The sequence below is a fragment of the Puma concolor genome, chromosome B2 (genome assembly GCF_028749965.1).
Source record: "Puma concolor isolate L17-30 chromosome B2, mPumCon1.1.hap2, whole genome shotgun sequence".
Lineage (NCBI taxonomy): Eukaryota > Metazoa > Chordata > Mammalia > Carnivora > Felidae > Puma > Puma concolor.
Genome location: NC_141671.1, coordinates 130,631,999 through 130,655,081, shown reverse-complemented (window position 1 = coordinate 130,655,081; position 23,083 = coordinate 130,631,999). Strand labels below are relative to the sequence as shown.

The window sequence follows — 23,083 nt, the reverse complement described above, 5'->3', positions numbered from 1 at the left end:
GGGGTCATGGATTTTAAGTCATGAGACAAAGAGAAATTTTGAATCTTCTTATTGAATGAAAAGAGGGATCTTCGGTAATCTAAAATTCCAGATGTATGCACATGGCATGAGATAAGGGTTTCCTATTTCCAGTAGCCATAGTTCTGGAAGGTTAACACTGGAAGAGCAGAGTCATTGCCCTATCACAGCTTGTCTGAGAGATATGCTTGTGCTCCATTTTGCCTGTGAAAGCTGTTGGCAAGAACGATGATTTCTGGGATTGGGAACGGGTGGGTGCCTGTCTATAGTTGAAACTCCGTTGGAAGGGCTGGGTGTCAGTGCTGGCCTTCTGAGGGTTACTTTCTCCTTCTCCCTTCTTACCTGTTAGTTCGGTGACTCAGATTGCCAACCATAGGTAGTCACCAAAAGCTGCAAGTTATTGTTCCCTATAAATAGCTATATCTGTAGACTCTTGGCCCATTTATGTCGTGGGTGAATTTTGCTCAGGGTGCAAAATACTTCAGTGATTTATTAATTTTTTTCCCTGAGGGATGCCATGCTTTTCTTTACATTAGGTCATAATGCCAAAGTATAGTGTTACTTTTTTTCCCCCAGAGGTGCTATTTGATTTAACTTTTTTTTGATTTGTTTAACTATTGTTTAATAACTATTAGCTATTTGATTTGTTTAACTTTTTCCCCCCAGAGGTGCTATTTGATTTGTTAAAAATATATAGAATTTACATGTCTTATAGATTATGTCTTTTGTTGTATGTCTTATAGACTATATATGTCTTTTATTTATTTATTTTTTTCAGTGCTTAATCAATCATGCTCTTTGGCTTTGATGAAGCTTTCAATTTTGAGAGTAGTAGAGCTTGTCAGGTGTCATTTTAAGTTACCAGCAAATGGTTGATTTGAGGCAAGAAGAACATGGTTTAAAAATGAAAATAAATCTAGCATGTGCTTAATAATTTGTCCTTTGCAGTAACAGAATTTTATCTGACCACCCACATTCATCTGGCTGCTGACGACGTCCTTGCTTCAATTGCAGAAGCTATTTTTGTACCTTTTGTGTCTTTTGAGGAACCAAGTGGGCCTGCTTGCTTATAATGATTCACGTCTCAAAGTGCGCAGGGTGTCCTAAAGTGCTACAGCAGTGATGTGGAAAGGGGGACAGGGAAGTTAAAGCAAACTACTTCCTTTAAGCACTTTGAATGCTCCCATGAAGTGGGACTGGGTTTAGGCACATTTTGCCGTGTCTTGAATCTGCAGTCCTTCCTATGAGACAGTAATTTGTCTGGAAGAAAAAGCAATATTTTTAAAAATGAACAAATATACAATAACCATCTAAGGATAGTGTCACAATATTTTTATGTGGGCCTTGTGTACTGGGAGATAAACCCTCTTAAGATGGTTCATTGATTACTCTATTTGGAGCAAGTAGTTTGACTGACTTTCCATGCATTTCTTTGGATCAGAGCTGGGTAAATATTAATTCTAAGTATGAGAAAGTCCCTTTCTTTATTTCTTGTTAAGTCTCAGGATTTTACTTTGGTTGGTTTTGGCTTCCTATTTCAGAAATTAATTTTAGCACAGAACATAACATTGCTGAAATAAACTATAGAGAAGAATTCGCTATGAGGTTATCTGAGACTTCATCCTGTGGAGTTTAGGAGCTGATGCACCAAAAGAAGTTTCCTGAGAATCTCAGCTTTAAGGCAGAACTGTGTCAGGCACTGTCATGGCATAATTTCTAGTTCCAATATTTTAAGTTATAACTCTACCATTATTTTCCTGATTGCCTCTACTTTTGTTGGTATAGACAATTCTTTTTTTAAAATTTTGTTCAATGTTTATTCATTTTTGAGAGAGAGAGACAGACAGCACAAGTGGGGTAGGGGAAGAGAGAGAGAGAGATAGAGATGCAGAAACCGAAGCAGGTTCCAGGCTGTGAGCTGTCAGCACAGCCTGATGTAGGGCTTGAACTCAGGAGCCATGAGGAGCCATGAGATCATTACCTGAGCCAAAGTCGGACGCTTAACCAACGGAGCCACCCAGGTGCCTCTTTAAATTTTTTTTTAATGTTATTTTGAGAGAGCATGAGCAGGGGAGCAGCAGAGAGAAGGAGACACAGAATCCAAAGCAGGCTCCAGGCTCAGTCCACACAGAGTCCGACGCGGGGCTTGAACTCACGAACCGTGAGATCGTGACCTGAGTCGAAGTCATGCGCTCAACTGACTGACTGAGCCACCAGGCACCCCAGCAATTCTCTTTTTTTTTTTTTTTTTCAACGTTTATTTATTTTTGGGACAGAGAGAGACAGAGCATGAACGGGGGAGGGGCAGAGAGAGAGGGAGACACAGAATCGGAAACAGGCTCCAGGCTCTGAGCCATCAGCCCAGAGCCCTACGCGGGGCTCGAACTCCTGGACCGCGAGATCGTGACCTGGCTGAAGTCGGACGCTTAACCGACTGCGCCACCCAGGCGCCCCAGCAATTCTCTTTTAATACAAGTACTTGTTCAAAAGAGTTAAACTATGTTAAAAGAAAGGAAATTGTTTTCTTCGGGGCAAAAAAAATGTCTTCTTGAGAGATCCACTTCCAAATTTTCTTTCCTCAAGGAAAGCAGTTTCTGTGAATGAAGAATAAGCATGCCTATTAAGTTGACTACAAGTGTTATCATTTAAGAAATCTTCTTGTTCATCTTTTAGGTTTCCAGAAGTTATGCATGAGTTCCTGTGAGGAGAGTCGGCACCGTGGAAGACATAGATGGTTGTGATACAGTTTTTTGATATGTGGATAACAGGTTAATAACTAAAACTTTTTATTTTATTCCATTGTTTTTGCATTGACCTTGAAAGGCAGTTTTGGCCTACTTTGTACCCATATGTAAGCCAACTTTGTCATTAAATCTGGGAGGAAACAGTGTATACACGCCATTTAGAGAGAAAAGTGTTGTGAAGGTTTTGTCTTGTTTTCCAAACCAGTTTTAATTACAATTCTCTTAATTGAGATAGCTGCATTTAAGAGCATTTCTTTCTTGCAAAGTTTATTTTCATATTAAATTCTACTTAGGGAACCCTAATTACTTTGGCTGTGTAATGGGGAAAACAAAATCACGACTGTGAAAAAAAAATTGCAAAAAAACTTTAGAACAAAATATTGAAAGTAGTGGGCTACAGTCAAAATAAGTTAAAAAAAACCTTGACTAAATATGCAAACTATGCAAATATCTGCAATCATGCCCTCAGTGTAGCCAGTGTGGAAAAAATCCAGTTCAGTTTTCCATTAGGTCTTAAATATCAAATTGGATTTTAATGTATGTCAAGTTAGAGGGTGATCATCAAAATATTTTTACTTTTCTCCAAAAGTTCTCTGGATTGCTTGGCAGGGTTTTATATAATATACAGTACCCTGCTCATATTGACAACTTGCTTATTTTAGGGAGAACTAAGGTTGTTATGGGGATTTTTACTAATAAAAGAAGCATTTATAATGAATTTGGCTCTCAGGATGGTGCCTTTTTTTAATCATCCTGTGGAAATAAGTCTGTATTCAGCTGGACTCTGGCAATGGCCATGGCTTTTTTGTAGATCCTTCTTTCCCTTATCCAGTCCTGTGTGGTAGCGATTTGTGGGACCATCACTGTGCTCTGAGACACTTGTGTATTTCTTAAAATATTTGGTAATTGATCTCTGGCATTTTAAAAGCAAATAGATGGAAATGGTCTCTAAAATGGAATTCAGTAATCACTATTTGAAGATGTATATGTTTGTTTATAAGCATAATACCCCCAATTCTCAAAAAAGGGCCAAATAACCATTTTAATTTTTCTAAATGTTTTACTATTAAAATTTTAGAAGTAGAGAGGCCGTGTTTGTTACCAGTCGTGTTATACCGTTATTATTTAGGATGTTATTATTTAATGCTCTCTTGACTTTTGCCACCACTCAAGTAATGATTAATTTCCTGAGGTAAAGCTTTTTTGTAAGATAGTGTTTTCCTAAGCAAAAGGTCCCAGATTGACAACCGTGGATACTGTAAGCCTTTATTCATCTACAGAGCAAGCTTGCCTTCCTGCCAATCCCACCCAGCTGTTATCCTGAAGAGACCTCTGTTGAGGTCTATACGGGAGGCTGTTGCTGTGCCTTTGCTTTCAAGGCCTGTCTGAGGAAATTATTTAACTGGGTGCCAAATTTATTTGAGTGGGACTGTGAAGAGTAGCCAAAGGAGAGGGCACACTTTTAGAGAAATGGCAGCTTTTCCATGGAATAGCCATGCGGAGGATAATATCTTTTTCAACACTGTCCCCCTCTGAAAAATGTGCTTAAGCTGCCAGACAATGCCTGTCTTGACTGCCTCAAAGACTCCTACGGGCTGGGGCACTATCCACAGGAAACCCCAGAGTCCTATCCTCCAACAAAACAGCTCACTCCTTTCGCAGCACTCAAAGACATTGGGAAAATTTTAAATGTGAATGTGAAATCGCGTTTGGAATATCTCTCCTTTGTTGGCAATGGGTGCCAAAAATGACTCTGCGTGGGTTTGGTTACCATAAAAAGAAATCTCACAGAATGAAATAACCGACTGGGTTTGTTTTTTTTGTTTTTTTGTTTTTTGTTTTCCGTAGGAGGATTGCTCTAATATTACATTTTGAAACATATCAATCGATTGGGAAAACTGGAAATTTATACTTTTAACATATAGTTAGGGAATATGAAAAATGAAATGTATCTATGCGGTGATAAAGAAGTAATGTAGTATAATTAACCACGTTACTGTGGATTTTATAGCACCAAGTAGATCTATATTGGGAAAATGCAACTAAAGCTGCTGATTTTTGTATGAGGGTGCATTTGATGGGTTGTAATAAAATTACGAAACTAAAATAGCCCAAAGAAACTATTTCCCTATTACTTAGCATTTAAACAATAAAATGCAAGCTTAGGCATTTGCCGTTGTTGGTAGACTTAGATTGCTCCGTAAAAGGATCACCCAACAAAAAAAGACGAATGTCTTTGTCACATCTTGGATTCAATTTTGAAAGCCTTAAGATTTTAAAAGTGAATTTCTTCTCCCTGATTGTAAGCTGAGGAAAGCAGTAAAGAGACTTTTGAACACCCCCCAAGCCTGTTTGGTTTTAAAGAGACAAACATGTTATGCCCAGTAAAAGATCTAGGGTGAACCCAATTTACACTGCGGATTTTTTTCCATTTCCAAGATAAAGCAGGTGTGGACAAGAGATTAACGGGAAATGTCCACATTTTTTTTTAATGGTTAAAGAATACGATCAGTATATTCCTCAAAAGACCCAGCACTCATGTTTTCTCTCTTCTGTTTTTCTCCATATGCCTCAGAAATTGCAAAAGGAAAGTGATTTTATGGATAGCAGTTAGTTGAAGCCTCTCCAAGGCTGGTGTTGAAGAGAAATACTATATTCTCAAACATGTTTAAAATCTGATGTAAATGTTTCACGTGAAGTAGGAATGATTTCCAATTCCCTCGTGATATTTTTAAGCTTTTCACTGAAGCAAAAAGTTCAGAGGTCCAGCCCAGAGACCAGAGGGAGACCAGAGGGATCGATCCGCAGTACTGGGATCCTGGGACTTCTAGCTCAGACACAGACAGAGGAGCTTTTCCTGTATGACCAGGAGGAGAAAGCGTGGCTCAAGCGATCATCCAGTTTCATGATAAAATGGTAGGACAGCTTAGGTAGGCTTGTCTTAGAAGTTTAAAAAGAAGTTTTCCTGACAGAAGCTATTTGCATAATTGAGTCAATGTATTTTTTTACTGGGATCAAAGTTTTGAATTTAAAAAATTGTCCAGATAATAAATGCTATTAGAATATAAGATGATCCTATGTGAATATCAGCAAAATTGAGTTTTTAAATAAAACAGTAGATTTGCCTTTTTCTGATTAGGCTCTTTTTCTGAAATTTAAATCCCACAGTTAACTAAATGTCCTAGATGATTTTTGTTCTGGCCATTAAATATCAGCTTTTAAATCTTACGTATGTAACTTTTCTTCATCTTTTGGTCCATTCTTTAAAAAAAAAATTTTTTTTTAATGTTTATTCATTTTTGAGGGAGAGAAAGAGAGAGACAGAGCATGAGTGGGGGAGGGGCAGAGAGAGAGGGAGACACTGAATCTGAATCAGGCTCCAGGCTCAGAGCTGTCAGCACAGAGACTGGCGCGGGGCTTGAACCCACGAACCACGAGATCATGACCTGAGCTGGAGTCGGACGCTTAACCGACTGAGCCACCCAGGCACCTCTCTTCTGGTCCATTCTTTAACAGCAAAATGTTATTGCCTTTGTAAGAATCTAGTTTGGTGCATCTCTTTTTTTAAGGATATGTTCTTAGTGAATAAGAATTGTACATATGTTGTTTAGGGTGTAATGGTTATAATTTATTATTATAAACCGCAGAAATTAAATCTGCCTGATTTACAAACATATTACCTCATTGCTAAATGAAAACATTATAATCTATTTAATTACTAAATATATTATTCCAGTCTTGTTTTTCACAAAATTTTATGTAATTATTTAACTTAAAGTTCGTGGTTTAAGCAAAATTATATATTCTGTGTAAACCAATGAATGGGAAGTGAACATAGGCCTCATTTTCACTTGTCAGGTTCTTACTTTCTTAAAATGTAATGCTTTCTAAGGAACAAAATAAAACAATGGTTTGTCATGATAGTTTATCATGTTCTAACAAGGAGTTGTCCTTACAATACTGTTCTTAATACTTTAACATAAGTACTTATGTTAGTACTTTAATATAAGATTGTGTACCTTATTTAAATTAATGGATTTGTGTGATTTCTAGGAAGTGGGATTTAGAAAGAATTTTTTTTTAATGTTTATTTATTTCAGAGACAGAGAGACAGAGCATGGATGGGGGATGGGCAGAGAGAGAGGGACACAGAATCCGAAGCAGGCTCCAGGCTCTGAGCTGTCAGCACAGAGCCTGACGCGGGGTTTGAACTCACAGACCGCAAGATCATGACCTGAGCCGAAGTCAGAAGCTCAACCGACTGAGCCACCCAGGCACCCCAAGGAAGTGGCATTTTTGAGGCCACTTTCTATACTCCAGCCATGCAGAACTCATATATTCTCCCAGGACCATGAAAATTTTAAGCATGGGAAATATTGAAGTCAAGTGACAATATTTAGAAGAAAGTATTGTTGAAGATGCAGTATTTTAAGTTATGATAAACTGACTGACAGAAGTGGATGGGAGAAGTGAGACCTTATAGGCTTGGGGGTGAGCCAAAGCTGGGTTTCATTCTGGTTCTGAACCATCAACCTCCCTTAGGATCATACTCTACTGTAAAACAGGTATAATACATACTGCAAAGGGGAGTCATGAAGATCAAATTAGTTAACATATATGAAGCTATGTACCAGGCACAATATAGTAAGTACACAATAAACAACAAGTATTATCATTGTTATTCCTAACAATGGATCTGCAATCACAGGTCAACACCGTGGGAAAATATGAAAAACAACTTAGAAATTATTCAGTTCAGGGACTCCTGGGGGGCTCAGTTGGTTAAGCGTCCACTTTGGCTCAGGTCATGATCTCATGGTTTGTGGGTTCGAGCCCCGCATCAGGCTCTGTGCTGACAGCTTGGACCCTGGTTCCTGCTTCACATTCTGTCTCCCTGTCTCTCTGCCCCTCCCCCACTTGTGTGCACGCGCGCGCGCGCTCTCTCTCTCTCTCTTTTAAAAAAAGATTTAAAAAAAAAGAAAAAGAAATATTCAGTTCAAGCTCTGACTCCTAGTTAAGGAAAGATGCAAAATATTCCTGTCTTGAATTGAAAATACACTTTACTCCCATTTTAGAGGGTGCTATTCACCTTTACAAGTCTGACAGCAGTTGTGTCTACATGAACCTTAAATATTTAGTTAGTTAAACAAAAATTCAGTCAATTTGGGTTTGACACTGCACATTCTTCTTGTTAGCATGCTTGCTGTAACTGACCAAAGTTAATTTGCATTACACTATTATAAGGGCCTCACTTCTCATTCAGCTTTTGTCTTTTTTTTTTAAGTTTATTTATGTATTTTGAGACAGTGAGCACGTGCCTGAGTGGGGGAGGGGCAGGGAGAGAGGGAGAGAGATAGAATCTCAAACAGGCTCAGGTGACAGCAGGAAGTCCTACATGGCAGTTTCATCTCACAAACCATGAGATCATGACCTGAGCCGAAATTAAGAGTCAGACCCTTAACTGAGCCACCCAGGCGCCCCTCAGTTTTTTTCTGTTCTTTTTTTTTTTTTTTTAATTTTTTTCATAATGTTTATTATCTTTGAGAGAGAGAAAGAGAGTGCGAGCAGGGCAGGGGCAGACAGAGAGGGAGACACAGAATCTGAAGCGGGTTCCAGGCTCTCAGCTGTCAGCACCAAGCTCTAACTCACGAACCTGGAGATCATGACCAGAGTCGAAGTTGGACGCTTAACCGACTGAGCCACTCAGGCGCCCCTCGGTTTTTTTCTTATTACCTATAAAGGAATGCATAGGAAGATCACTGTGCAGGGAAAATCCAATCCAATAGTAAAATTTGCCAGCAAACCGAAGTTAATGCTTGTTGTTTAGTTTTTCAGCTACTGCATTATAAATGTGTGGCTCTTAGCAGAAGGAACTTTTGATGTCTTGCTACAAATATATGGGGGCTGCTGATTTCTCACCCAAAAGTCTTTTCATTCCCGTGGGAATTGCCATGTTCTTTCCCTTTCCTAAGTGCACCTGCCATCACCACCATCACAGCAGCAGTCTGTCTTAGGGGGCAAATTGGACATAGAAGTTAGACCGGTACAGAAAGAAAAATCACCAAAAGTCATACGGTGAAAAGTAGAAATTTCTTTCCTGCCCCTTCTTTTGACTCCCTGATTCTACTTCTGCAATTTAATTTAACTGGAGTTAAAAGCTGTTCGGCATCCCTGCAGAAATGCTCTGTTTATCACCTGTTTCTCTGTTACACACATGGGATTATTAAATGCAATGAGTGTTTTTTTGTTTTTTGGCGGGGGGTGGTGGGGTTTTGTTTTTTGTTTTTTGCTTTTCAACATCCAATATTACTATCTTCTGGATGAGTTCCTATATCAGCACGTACTGCTGTGCTTTATCTTTTTAAATGGCTGAGTTTTATGATGGAGTCATAACTTACTTAAGCAGTCCTTGTACACACATCTTTGTGCACTTGTGCAGGTACATCCATAACGATAAATTTGCAGCAATGGAATTTCCGGGCCAAAGGGTATGTGCTTTCTTACTTTGATAAGCACCTTCATGTTGCCTCTCAAGGAAACATCTCAACTTTCATCATAGGTGACACAGTTGGGCACTGAAGTACTCAGAATCCTCTGGCCATTTGCTTATGGAAGATGAGTATTCAGTTAAGATCTAATTGTTTCCAAGTTGTCAAGTTTCCCTGCGCTATTCACAGCCATCCGGAGGACTCCTTTATTTGTTGTGATGTAAATTTAAATGTGCAAACCTATAGGTTCAATAAAAAACCCTACTATTCTCAACTTTTTAATATCTAAGGGATCAGAACCAGGCTAATTGTGTCAAAAAAATGATGTTTTGATATAATAATCTTATATATTAGAAAATATTACTCTAAAGCTTTTATAATTTTTTCTGTTTTTGGACACATTACAAAGCAGTCACTTATTAATCTTCTCTTAGGGTACATAGCATTGTGAGCTCTATATATATGAACTTTAATTTGACATCTATGTACAGCTGTGTTGTGGTTTAATGAAACAGTTTTTCCTAACTGCCTTTATTTTCTACCCAGGAAGCATCAAGACAATCATGTCCATGAGAATGCTAAACCATTCAGGTAGTCATTACATTTTTAAACTGTCCAAAAATATGTTTTGTTTTTTATATTATGAAGGCTTTATAATAGTTTATTTGGATTCACTTTACCACCTTTGCCAAAGTTCTGGGACAATCTTTGATTCTTATGGCTTTAGCCTAGCTCTCCTAATCACTGCTTTAAAATATATCTGTATTGTATGTTAATATAAATATGGATGTATGTAAAATATATTCTATATTTAAATATTAAATATATATGTAATATATTTAATATAATATTTAAAACATATTTAGTATTTACATATGTTTTATATGTATGTTTTATTTTGCATATAAAATATATTTATACATATATATATATATTTGTCTATAAAATATGTCCATATAGAGAAATCTGTAGTACACTTAAGCAGGCACGTCATACAACTTGGTCGGAAATAGCTCTAAATTTATTTTAATGAAGGCTTTTAAAAATTTTATGATTTTATAAATAATATCTATCAAAAGCTTTCTTTTAAATACTTTTCTAACCAAAATTAAGGAGTATTTAAAAGGATGACCAAAATTAGAGCATTGAAGAAATCTAGCTTATGACTTAATGCCATGTTTGACATTAATATCCTTTAATTGTGGAACTAAGGTAACAGCTATAAAAAGTATCCTTGGAGCATAAAAAAATCATTTTCAATTTATCCAGGGTCAGGCTGGCTATTTAGGATTGGTTTTGGTTTCTAACTTGATAACTGTTATGACAATCTCTTTGTGTTTCTTTTTCTTTCAGATCGTTTTATCTTAGTGAAACTGGCAATTGAACTTTGCTCTAGTTGATGGGCAAAACTGCTCCCAGACTATTCATCCCAATTTCATGCTAGTTGAAAATCTTCAAATGCCATAAGAAATCTTCACAGATTTGCACTTAGCTTTTGGATGGACATTTCTACAATGGAGAGAACTGTGTTATAGCCCTGGTCCAAGGCCGTTACCATCTCATGCTCATAAGACTACGGGGTGGGTGTGGCAGGTTCCAAAGAGAAGGAGCACTCGGCCAGTTTGCAGACACCCTGGACCATGGAAGCTAACAAGCTTTGAAAAGCACAGCTTTGAAGACACTCCATGAGTCTGCATGGCTTTCAAGTGAACTAGCACTTAAGACCTTGTAACAAAATGGACACTGGGGACACAGCTCTAGGACAAAAAGCTACCTCAAGGTCTGGAGAAACTGATACAGCATCAGGTAGATGGAGACAGGAACAATCAGCTGTTATTAAGATGAGCACTTTTGGCAGTCAAGAAGGACAGCGGCAACCACAAATAGATCCTGAGCAAATCGGAGACACAGCGTCCGCACAACTCTTTGGTTCTGGGAAACTGGCCTCACCTAGCGACGTGGCACAGCATGTCACAGAGAAGCAATACCCACCGCCTCGTCCGAGCCCTTACTCATGCCAACATTCACTCTCTTTCCCTCAGCACTCATTGCCACAGGGGGTCATGCACAGCAGCAAGCCACATCAGAGCCTCGAAGGCCCTCCGTGGCTTTTCCCTGGCCCTTTGCCGTCCGTTGCCTCCGAGGACTTATTTTCTTTTCCTATACATGGCCACAGTGGTGGTTACCCCAGAAAAAAGATTTCAAGCCTGAACCCTGCTTATAGCCAATACTCTCAGAAAAGTATCGAACAGTCCGAAGATGCTCACAAGAAAGAGCACAAACCCAAAAAGCCCGGCAAATACATTTGCCCCTACTGCAGCAGGGCGTGTGCCAAACCAAGCGTACTGAAAAAACACATCAGGTCCCATACTGGGGAGCGGCCATATCCATGTATACCTTGTGGTTTCTCTTTCAAGACAAAGAGCAATTTGTATAAGCACAGGAAGTCACATGCCCATGCAATTAAGGCAGGATTAGTCCCTTTCACAGAGTCAGCTGTATCTAAATTGGACCTAGAGGCTGGTTTTATTGACGTAGAAGCAGAAATACATTCAGACGGTGAGCAGAGTACAGACACGGACGAGGAGAGCTCTTTATTTGTTGAGGCTTCTGAGAAAATGAGTCCCGGCCCACCGATCCCGTTGGATATTGCCAGCCGAGGTGGCTATCATGGGTCACTGGAAGAATCACTGGGAGGTCCGATGAAAGTGCCGATTTTGATTATCCCCAAAAGTGGGATCCCTTTACCTAACGAAAGCTCTCAGTATATAGGCTCTGATATGCTACCGAATCCGTCACTAAATACTAAGCCTGATGATTCTCACACAGTTAAACAGAAACTTGCACTAAGACTGTCAGAGAAAAAAGGACAAGATTCTGAGCCATCTCTCAACCTTCTGAGCCCGCACAGTAAAGGAAGCACTGACTCCGGTTACTTCTCTCGCTCAGAAAGTGCGGAGCAGCAAATAAGCCCTCCGAACACAAATGCAAAGTCTTATGAAGAAATCATCTTTGGAAAATACTGTCGGCTTAGTCCCAGAAATACACTCAGTGTTACGACCGCAAGTCAGGAGCGTGCCACAATGGGTAGGAAGGGCATGATGGAATCATTACCTCACGTAAACACCAGGTTAGATGTCAAGATGTTTGAAGATCCTGCATCACAGCTGATCCCAAGCAAGGGAGAGCTCGACCCCAGTCAAGCAAGCATGCTGAAATCCACGAAGTTCAACAGTGAATCCAGACAATCCCAGACTATTCCGTCATCCGTCAGGAATGAAGGAAAGCTTTTTCCTGCAAATTTCCAAGGCAGCAGCCCAATTCTCTTAGAAGCTCCTGTGGACTCTTCACCCCTTATTAGAAGCAACTCGATGCCAACTTCTTCAGCAACTAATCTTAGCATTCCTCCTTCTTTGAGAGGAAGTCACTCATTTGATGAAAGGATGAGTGGCTCCGATGATGTGTTCTATCCGGGGACGGTGGGGATACCCCCTCAGCGCATGTTAAGGAGACAGGCTGCATTTGAGCTGCCCTCAGTACAGGAGGGGCACATGGAGGCAGAACACCATGGCAGGATGTCCAAGAGTGTCACAGGCTTATCCTTGAAGGAAAAGAAATTGATTTCTGTGGACCGCATGGGGTATGACTACGATGTCTGCCGGAAACCCTACAAGAAGTGGGAAGACTCTGAAACACCAAAGCCAAGCTACAGGGACATTTCCTGCTTAAGCTCTTTAAAACACGGGGGTGAGTATTTCATGGATCCCTCGGTGCCATTGCAGGGAGTGCCAACCATGTTTGGAACTACTTGTGAAAATAGAAAACGCCGGAAAGAGAAGAGTGTGGGAGATGAGGAGGACACCCCCATGATCTGCAGCAGCATCATGAGCACTCCCATGGGCATAATGACTTCGGATTATGACCCCAAACTGCCGATGCAGGAAGGCGTAAGAGGTGGATTTGTCATGGCGGGACATGAGAACCCTTCCCATGGTCACTCAGAGCGCTTTGACCCGTGTCGACCCCAACTCCAATCTGGAAGTCCATCTCTTGGGTCCGAGGAGTCACCCTCAGCCACCGATGCAGATAAGATTTCAGACCTGGCGGGCAGGAAACCTCCTGGAAATGTGATTTCTGTTATTCAGCACACAAACTCGCTGAGCCGCCCCAATTCATTTGAACGGTCTGAGTCCGCTGAACTGATGGCTAGCGCACAGGACAAGGCCTCTTCACCTTCCGAGACCTGTGACAGCGAGGTTTCAGAAGCCCCGGTGAGTCCAGAGTGGGCTCCACCTGCCGACGGTGCTGACAGCGGGGGGAAGCCATCCCCTTCCCAGCAGGCCCAGCAGCAGCCCTACCACGCGCAGCCCAGGCTGGTTCGCCAGCACAACATTCAGGTTCCTGAGATTCGAGTGACGGAGGAGCCTGATAAACCAGAGAAGGAGAAAGACGCCCAGAGTAAAGAGCCGGAAAAGCCCGTGGAGGAATTTCAGTGGCCCCAGAGAAGCGAGACCCTTTCCCAGCTCCCAGCTGAGAAGTTGCCACCCAAAAAGAAGCGTTTGCGACTTGCAGACATGGAGCACTCTTCAGGGGAATCCAGCTTTGAATCCACAGGCACGGGCCTCTCCCGCAGCCCCAGTCAGGAAAGCAACTTGTCCCACAGCTCCAGTTTTTCAATGTCTTTCGAAAGAGAGGATGCCATTAAGCTCCCCGCACCTCCTAAGCCAGATGAGTTTGGGAAGCATTCAGAGTTTCTGACCGTCCCTGCTGGGTCGTACTCCTTGTCCGTCCCGGGCCACCACCACCAAAAAGAGATGCGGCGCTGCTCGTCCGAGCAGATGCCTTGCCCTCACCCAACGGAAGTTCCAGAAATCCGGAGCAAATCATTTGATTACGGGAATCTGTCCCACGCTCCGGCGGCAGGGGCATCGGCCGCCACGTTATCCCCGTCGCGGGAGAGGAAGAAATGCTTTCTGGTGCGGCAGGCTTCCTTCAGTGGCTCTCCGGAGATCGCCCAGGGGGAGGCTGGTGCAGATCTGGGTGTAAAGCAGGAGCACATGGAGCACCTGCACGCGGGCCTGAGGGCCGCGTGGCACCCTGCCCCCACCTCCGTGCTGCCTCCCCTCCAGGCAGAGGACCCTGGGAAGCAGATTGTGGGTCCTTGTGCCCAGCTGAGCTCAGGTCCGCTCCACCTGGCCCAGCAACAGATCATGCACATGGACAGTCAGGAATCCCTGAGAAATCCCCTGATACAACCGACATCCTATATTGCAAGCAAGCACTTGTCTGAGCAGCCACATTTGTTTCCACATCAAGAGACTATTCCGTTTTCTCCAATCCAGAATGCCTTGTTTCAGTTTCAGTATCCTACCGTCTGTATGGTTCATTTACCAGCTCAGCAGCCTCCCTGGTGGCAGGCACATTTCCCACATCCCCTTGTGCAACACCCTCAGAAGAGCTACGGCAAGCCTTCTTTCCAGGCAGAAATCCATCCTAGCTGTCCCTTAGAGCATGTTGCAGAGCACGTTGGAAAGAAATCTGCTGAGCACGCACACCCGAAAGAGCAAACCTACCCGTGTTATTCAGGAACATCAGGGCTACACTCAAAGAACATTCTTCCGAAGTTCCCGTCAGACCAGAGCACCAAGTCACCTGATACTCCCTCTGAACAGGTTCTTCAAGAAGATTTTGCCTCCGCAAACGCTGGGCCTTTACAGTCCTTACCGGGAACAGTGGTTCCTGTCAGGATCCAGACCCATGTCCCGTCCTACGGGAGTGTCATGTACACGAGCATTTCTCAGATACTTGGGCAGAACAGTCCTGCGATTGTCATATGCAAAGTGGACGAGAATACTACCCAAAGAACACTGGTGACCAACGCGGCCATGCAAGGGATCGGATTCAACATTGCCCAGGTGCTGGGGCAGCACGCAGGCTTAGAAAAATACCCCATTTGGAAAGTACCTCAGACCTTACCCCTTGGCTTAGAATCCTCAATCCCCTTATGTTTACCTTCCACCTCGGACAGCGTGGCCACCCTGGGGGGTAGCAAGCGGATGCTTTCTCCAGCCAGCAGCTTGGAGCTCTTCATGGAAACGAAGCAGCAGAAAAGGGTCAAGGAAGAAAAGATGTATGGACAGATTGTTGAGGAGCTCAGTGCTGTGGAGCTAACCAGCTCAGACATCAAGAAGGATCTGTCCCGCCCACAGAAACCCCAGCTGGTTCGACAAGGTTGTGCTTCTGAGCCAAAGGATGGCTTGCAGTCGGGGTCATCTTCCTTCTCTTCACTGCCCCCTTCCTCATCTCAAGACCATCCGTCTGCCAGCCTGTCCATGAGGGAGCCGTTCCCGCCCAACTCCAGGGCACCTCCTCTAGGCCAGAAGTCCAGCGGGCCTTCTGAAAGCAGAGAGTCCTCAGATGAATTAGATATTGATGAGACGGCATCTGATATGAGCATGAGCCCTCAGAGTTCCTCATTGCCCCCCGGAGACGGTCAGCTTGAAGAGCACGGAAGGGGCCAGAAGCTGCCTGTCGGCATGCTGGTGCACATGGCCTCTGGCCCAAGCAGGAAGATGGCAAACTCAACTCTTCTTTTCACGGACGTGGCAGATTTCCAGCAGATTCTTCAGTTCCCCAGTCTGCGGACAACAACTACTGTGAGTTGGTGCTTCTTGAATTATACAAAACCCAATTACGTACAACAGGCCACCTTCAAATCCTCAGTTTATGCTTCATGGTGCATTAGTTCCTGTAACCCAAACCCATCAGGATTGAACACCAAGACCACTCTGGCTCTTCTGAGGTCCAAGCAAAAAATCACTGCAGAAATTTATACTCTGGCTGCTATGCACAGACCTGGAACTGGCAAGCTTACATCATCAAGTGCATGGAAGCAGTTTGCTCAGGTAATGAATACCATTTCCAAAAGCACCGTAGTGTGGAGTTGATTGTTGAGCAGAATACATAGTGAAGGACAGAAGGTCTAAAACATACAAGGGAAATGAAGGTCAGAGCTGAGGGAACCCTCTGTGACACTGATCTCCCTTTCTCAGTAAGAGAAAAAGCCAGTGGCCAGGCGTGCACTATGTTTTGGGGGAGTCCCTCTTTCGGCCAGCTGCCATGGAATTCTACCACTGGAATCAATTCCTTTGGGTTCTTCTCTCTTCTGGCCTGTGTTAGTGACCTAGCCGGTCATATTCTCTTTTGGTATGAAGGATTCATGGGATTGTGACATGTGGACATAGGACATAGAACATTGTGAATGTAGGAATGGACACTGAGTGGAAAGATCAGGAAGGAGGCGGATGGGTGTCAGAACTGAGCTTTGCAAACTTCAGAGGGCTTATTTCCAGTGACAGTACTTTTTACTAAAATTTATTGTCTCTATTTTTCCCTCAAAACTCATTTTTTCCAAGTGATTATCTGGTTTGTTCCTACATGAACAATTAATACCTTACATGTCAAATTGCAAAAATACTAATAGGGGCACTTTGGAATTTTTCCTAAATTATTAATGAAGCAAATAGAGGATTTAAAAATAGTTTTTACTTAATTCAGTTACCATTTCCCTTCAGTTTTTTTAAAAAAAATTTTTTTTTTTCAACGTTTATTTCTTTTTGGGACAGAGAGAGACAGAGCATGAACGGGGGAGGGGCAGAGAGAGAGGGAGACACAGAATCGGAAACAGGCTCCAGGCTCTGAGCCGTCAGCCCAGAGCCCGACGCGGGGCTCGAACTCACGGACCGCGAGATCGTGACCTGGCTGAAGTCGGACGCTCAACCGACTGCGCCACCCAGGCGCCCCTCCCTTCAGTTTTTGAAAATATTTCCTTAATTGATAATGTTTTGTTACTTCAGAATATAGAACATGTTTTCTGTTTTTATTAGCGTTGCATAGATTAAGTGCCAACAGAGGAATATTCTTTTTTTTTTTTTTAACAAAATGTTGAATAATTCTGTAGAAACTGTATTTCTCTGATTTTATCCTTAGTGTCCCTTGTTTTACGTAGCCAGGCCATGGCCTTTTAACATGGAATTTAGGCTAATTTTCAGAGGTCAGAGGAGAGCGGGTATGTGGGCTGCTCCTGTGTCTTAGAGAAAGCGTATGAAATGATTCTCTCTTTTTTCCTACAGATGAAACCTGATGCATCCTTTTTATTTGGCAGCAAACTAGAAAGGAAACTAGTTGGAAATATCTTAAAGGAAAGAGGGAAGGGAGATATTCATGGAGATAAAGATATTGGATCCAAACAAACGGAGCCAATCCGAATTAAAATCTTTGAAGGAGGGTAAGGAAATATGTGCATGTGTAAAATATTCAGTTATAAGTCAGAGCAAATGGTCACGAATGTATGCACGGGAAAAAATAGTACCTACTCTGGTTGGGTATAAGGTGGATTCCTTCTCTATTCACATTTCTGAAGTCTGGCTGGCAACAGATAATGAGTTCATGCGCTTGCTTTCAACGCTTACTTTCAATGAAAATGTCCCCGTTATATATGGTTTGAACTTCTGCTTCAAATTTCCACGCCTCTCATGCAGTATGAAATTGACTATATTTGTGGCCTCATGATGTCGTCAAGTTTGTTCATGCTTTAATATTATTCTTGTGGGCATTTTGGTATTATTAATGGATATTTTTATTCTGTGCTAACACAAATGCAATCTTGCACACTCATGTATAATCCTAGGAACTAGTTAATTTGATTGTTCATTTAATTGCTTTTACCAGATATTATTGGGATTTCATCATTTCCATTAGTGTCCTGTTTCTGTTCCAGGATCCAAGCCAGGGTACCACATTGCATTGAGTTGTCATGTTTTCTCTGTCTCTTCTGATTTCTGGCAGTTTCTTTTTCTTTGGGAATTTCCTTTTCTTTTCATTTTATTTTAGAGAGAGTGTGTGTGTGTGTGTGTGTGAGAGAGAGAACAGGGGAAAAGGGCAGAAGGAGATGAAAAGAGAATATTAAGTGGCCTCCACACTCAGCACAGGGAGCAATGCGGGGCTTGATCCCACGATAGCAGGATCATGACCTTAGCCGAAATCAAGAGTGGGATGCTCAACCGACTGAGCCACTCAGGTGCCCCTGGGAATTTCTTTTTAAGTGTTGAATCCTGAGTTGTAGAAATACAAGTAATAAGGCTCAATGACTTTGATATCTGTACAGTAAAGAAAAATTACTCATATGTGTAATGTCTAGTTTTAGATTTCATTAGAATTGTATTGTATCAGGCTCCTCGGTCACATGGGAGAAAAATCTCAGACTTATGCTATTAAAATTTAAAAACTTTAAAGCATACTAATCACATTAGGGTGATTATGTTGTAACTAGCCTTATCTCTGCAATAGATCTGTAATTTACATGTTTCCATGAGCACAAATTTGTTCCAGTTATAGTTGGAAGACCGAATAATGTTATCTATTTAATTATAAAATGTTGACTGTTTAGTGATATGAAATATCTATTTCCCACATAGATTTACCAGTTTGGAGATGAATTATTAAAATTGTTTTCCTCTTGGTTTCAGCCCCTTTGGATGTCAAGTATTTTCACCACTAAATCCACAATTGTATGGAGTCTTAAAGTTGGTCTTGATATTTTTTTGACATTCCTCATCTTTTAACACAAATGAAAACAAAACAGATGTTATCTTTCCTCAGAAACTGAGATGTCCTTGTGAATGAATCCACACCCTCATATTCAGTAGTCTTCCTAGTAGTGCACTTGTACTAGATGAGCAATACTTTATACTTTATACTTTGCTTTGGGGAAGTCATCTCTACTAATGAAGGACACAAGTGAAAGAGCGTATATGAACATATTATTGCTGTGGTTTGATGATCCACAAGGACGGTGCCCATATATCATTTCTTCCCCCTTTCATTTCCCTGTGGTATGGGCTACATCCCAGTCATTTCTTAATCTGTGACCCGACTTCTGTCTGGTGGTGACCAGGTGTTCATTCCAAGCAGTGTGTTACTGCCTCTTAGTTTGGTGATTGCAAAGTGATAACTTGAAAAAAGAAGTATAACTGACCACATTTTTAAGTGTATATGTTCTTTATATTACCCAATTCCTAGGTTTAAACATACCTTTTGGGGTTTTTTCAAAATACGTTAATTCTTGTATTAAGTAGAATCTAAGGTCTGTAGACCTGTTGCATGGTAGATATTTTATTTTTACAGATTTTTCAAATACATAGTTTCATTTTGTACTGAATTTGACTGTTTACAGGTTTGGTCAGCTAAGACATTAAAAATAAAATGATAAAGGCCCCTGGGTGGCTCAGTCAGTTAAGCGTCCGACTCTTGATCTCAGCTCAGGTCTTGATCTCAGGGTGGTGAGTTCAGGCCCCCATGTTGGCCTCTGCACTGGATGTGAAGCTTATTTAAAAAAAATAAAATAACATTATATTACTTGAAGATAAAATGCATTTCCCATCAACCATGATGATGGGCTACACTAAGCTTAAGGTATCCTTCTGTGAAGAAAACTAGCTTTCTATAAATTTATTTGTTTTATTCTGTATTTCTTTGGTAATTTTATCAATTTAGGGACAGAGAATAGTGAAATTAAACAGTGAAAGATCTTTCGCATCTTTTCTACTTTGTTACAGAAGACAATGTAAAATGAAACTTAAAGTTCAAGAAAGTTTTGAAGAACAAGTTGAGGTGGGAAGTTCCTTGTGACAGGGGAAAGATTTAATGAAAAAACATATAGAATTGACTATTCATATTTTTGATACTACTTAATTCCCACCTGGATTAGTAGTGACCAAAAAGTAAATAATGTTAACACTGAATAGCATCCATAAAAGAGTTAGTATTTAAATATGTGGGTGGATTTTCTCTCTTAAAAATCCTTCACTGGATTGGATGAATGAAGTTGAATTTTCATTTCTGAAAATACAGAAGTGTGCAATACTCCTAGAATGTAAAAACAAACAAACAGACAAACAAACAAACAAAAAACCCTATAAATCTAGTGCCTTTAAGTAAATCCACAGTGAATTAGGGCATTTTATATGTCAGTTTACATTTTGGAATTATAAAATGAGCCCCTTGGAAAGAATATCTTTCCAAGAATGACATTAGACCCATAATTCTAGCCTCGCTTTGATTTAAAAGATAATGATATTCACTGAATTATTCAGTAGAATGTTACTGTACTCTATGATTGATCCTGTTTCATTGTAGTCTGAACAAAATATGATAGTTGAGCCCTGGGTAGGTTTCTTCCATGGATTATCACAGTGAATACCTAAGATTTTGTTCATCTAATTGATTTGACTAAACTAGCTGACCTCAGACATCCTTTCAAACCTCTCTATTAAATTCTTCTGCAAACAAATGCAAATTTGGTTGAAAAATAGAATCTCTAGTTTTTATTATGTAACATAACAGTACCTACCAGAAGCTACTTGAAATTTGGACTCCACTTTAGTGCAAATTCATGGTCCTTGGGAAAGAGCGGATCAAATCTGTAGACAACAGTTGGTGAGCTCAGCTCAGCCCGTGTAAGCTAGAAATTTGGGAGGCACTCTCATGCCAGGATTGTAAAAATAGAGCAAAAACTTGCAATGAAGAATTCTATTATCGGTTTTACTTATTTTAGCATATTTACAGGCATGTGTGTGTGTGTGTCTGTTCTGCTTACACGTCTTAGACGATATAATGTTAACGGATGATATATGATGATTTGAATATGTTGGTATAACTTTTTGGATATTTCTTGTGTGGAGGCTGTACTAGAATCCAAAAGTAGTAAGGCACAACTCTGAAACTCTCTGAGGCTTATGGAAGTCCATTGGAATTGAACATCTGTATCCCAAGTCCACATATCTTAATAGGGGGACCCATTCCATTTTGAACACCATGTAGAAAATTACATTTTGCTTACAGTGCCAAATGTGTCATCTGGTTCTTTCAGGAATTTACTGCGTAAACTTCTCAGGTTTCATAGAAGTAGGGTTGAATAATTGTTTGTAAAAGACCCTCATAATAATTTGCCTCTCAAAAGATTTGCTTCTGGTTTGATACATAAACCAGAAGTATTTGAAAACACACTGCATTCCCTTTTTCTAAACAGGTATAAGTCAAATGAAGATTATGTATATGTCAGAGGACGTGGACGTGGAAAGTACATTTGTGAAGAATGTGGGATTCGCTGTAAGAAGCCAAGCATGCTCAAAAAGCATATCCGCACTCACACTGATGTCCGGCCATATGTATGCAAGTTATGTAACTTTGCTTTCAAAACGAAAGGTACAATTATCATCTTTTTAGACGAGGACATACTTTTCTTATGGTTTCTTTGGATTCTAAGTACCATTTTATAACTGTTATTGACAGTAAGATGGTTTTGTGAGTGAAATGTATTTTCTCCCTTATGTAAGTAATCAAAGGATACACATGAAACAGCAAGGCTTCTTTTATGACTTGAGTAAGAGCTGTAGACTTAGTGCCAGGCAAGTTGTTTCCGAAGGAAGTGGCTAAGAATTGCCCGCATTGCTATTGCTATTACTTCATGTTAGAAATGTTGTGCGGTCTAGATAATCTTTGCACCAGTATTGAAATACCACAGGGAGACAATCCATGCAGTGGCATTAGAAAAGCAAGGCAGCAGCTGGGAAGAAAACATGTGCCCATGGTCAGTTTCAAGATTATGAATAATGTAGAGACCCACAGACTCCCAGGTGGGCTCCTCCATCCACAGTTGCATTAATTATGCATAGAAATTTGATAGCTTGTGTTCCGTGTATTTATCAGCACAGAGACAATTTCTTACTCTCAGGCCACAACTGTGAATTTCATAATATCAGGACTTGCCCTTAAAATGATATTCTTTCTTTTAAAAGAAAAATCTGGTTGTTTTTTTTTTTTACAGGTAGGTTTATATGAAAATATACAAGAAGGTTGTTTTGATTATAGTTTCTTCATTTTATAAAATCAAGGAAATGTTCTTGATCCCAGTGTTCTCAGATTACAGAAGTAGCGAATTAGAGGGGGTTTGACTTTTGGAGAAGTACGTCTTACTGCTTGCTGCAGAAGTACTTTAGCTATCATGGATTTTTACCCCCTCATTAAGCTCGTATGATTTCCTATGTTTTAACTTTAAATTTGCATACCAGTTACTCTGCTCCACTCCCCATCAAGAAAAATAATAATCAAATAAAATAATCTTTGGTAGGGAAATATGTACCAATTTTCTCCTATAGCCCAAATCCTAAATTGTCTCGTTGGTTTCTCAGAAGTATAAATGTGTAGACTCCCAACATACCTGTTTCTTCTTTACTAAAAAGGTATCTGTAATACAGGGATGCTTTCTTTGAAGGCAGATAAAGGAGGGGGGAGTGTTCATTTGCATTTCAAAAGAGATAAACTTAAGGTCCTTTAAATACCATCCTCCTTTGTACAATCTAGCCTTTTATTTAGAACTTCACTGAGAGACTCCCTAGGACAGAAGAAAATATAAACTTTGGTTCTATAACCTGCAAATCCGCCAGTCATTACAACTGCTTTATCTTCACGGGGTACAGGAGTTTGCTGTGTGAGACGCTGGGTGACGTAACACCACATTTCTAGGTTTTTAAAAATCAAATTAAATTTGGCTCTGCATCATTGCCATGGAGCTTTAGCAGGAAATCATTTATTCTTGGTCATTATTGGAGTTTCCTTGTCACCCTTCAAGAATGTGTAAATGTCTCAGAATCTTAAAATGAGCAAAATATCCTGGGGAACCCCTCGAATTTTCAGTTGAAGTAACTGTTGTTCCACCCCAAGCCCTGTGAGCACAGACCCTCAGTGCTCTCAGAGGACCAGCACCTATGGAAG

The 23,083-nt window shown here is 40.7% G+C and overlaps 1 protein-coding gene across 1 annotated transcript in view; it reads left to right on the top strand.

The window, feature by feature from the left end:
- Window positions 1–23,083, top strand: part of HIVEP2 (HIVEP zinc finger 2) — a 204,969-nt gene that overhangs the window by 169,743 nt on the left and 12,143 nt on the right. The window contains exons 3-7 of the mRNA XM_086708022.1: window positions 2,692–2,786; window positions 9,797–9,841; window positions 10,604–16,155; window positions 17,383–17,537; window positions 21,339–21,514. Of these exons, the coding sequence (XP_086564148.1) occupies window positions 10,987–16,155; window positions 17,383–17,537; window positions 21,339–21,514 (5,500 nt within the window). The 5' untranslated portion in view covers window positions 2,692–2,786; window positions 9,797–9,841; window positions 10,604–10,986. The remainder of the gene's footprint in view (window positions 1–2,691; window positions 2,787–9,796; window positions 9,842–10,603; window positions 16,156–17,382; window positions 17,538–21,338; window positions 21,515–23,083) is intronic.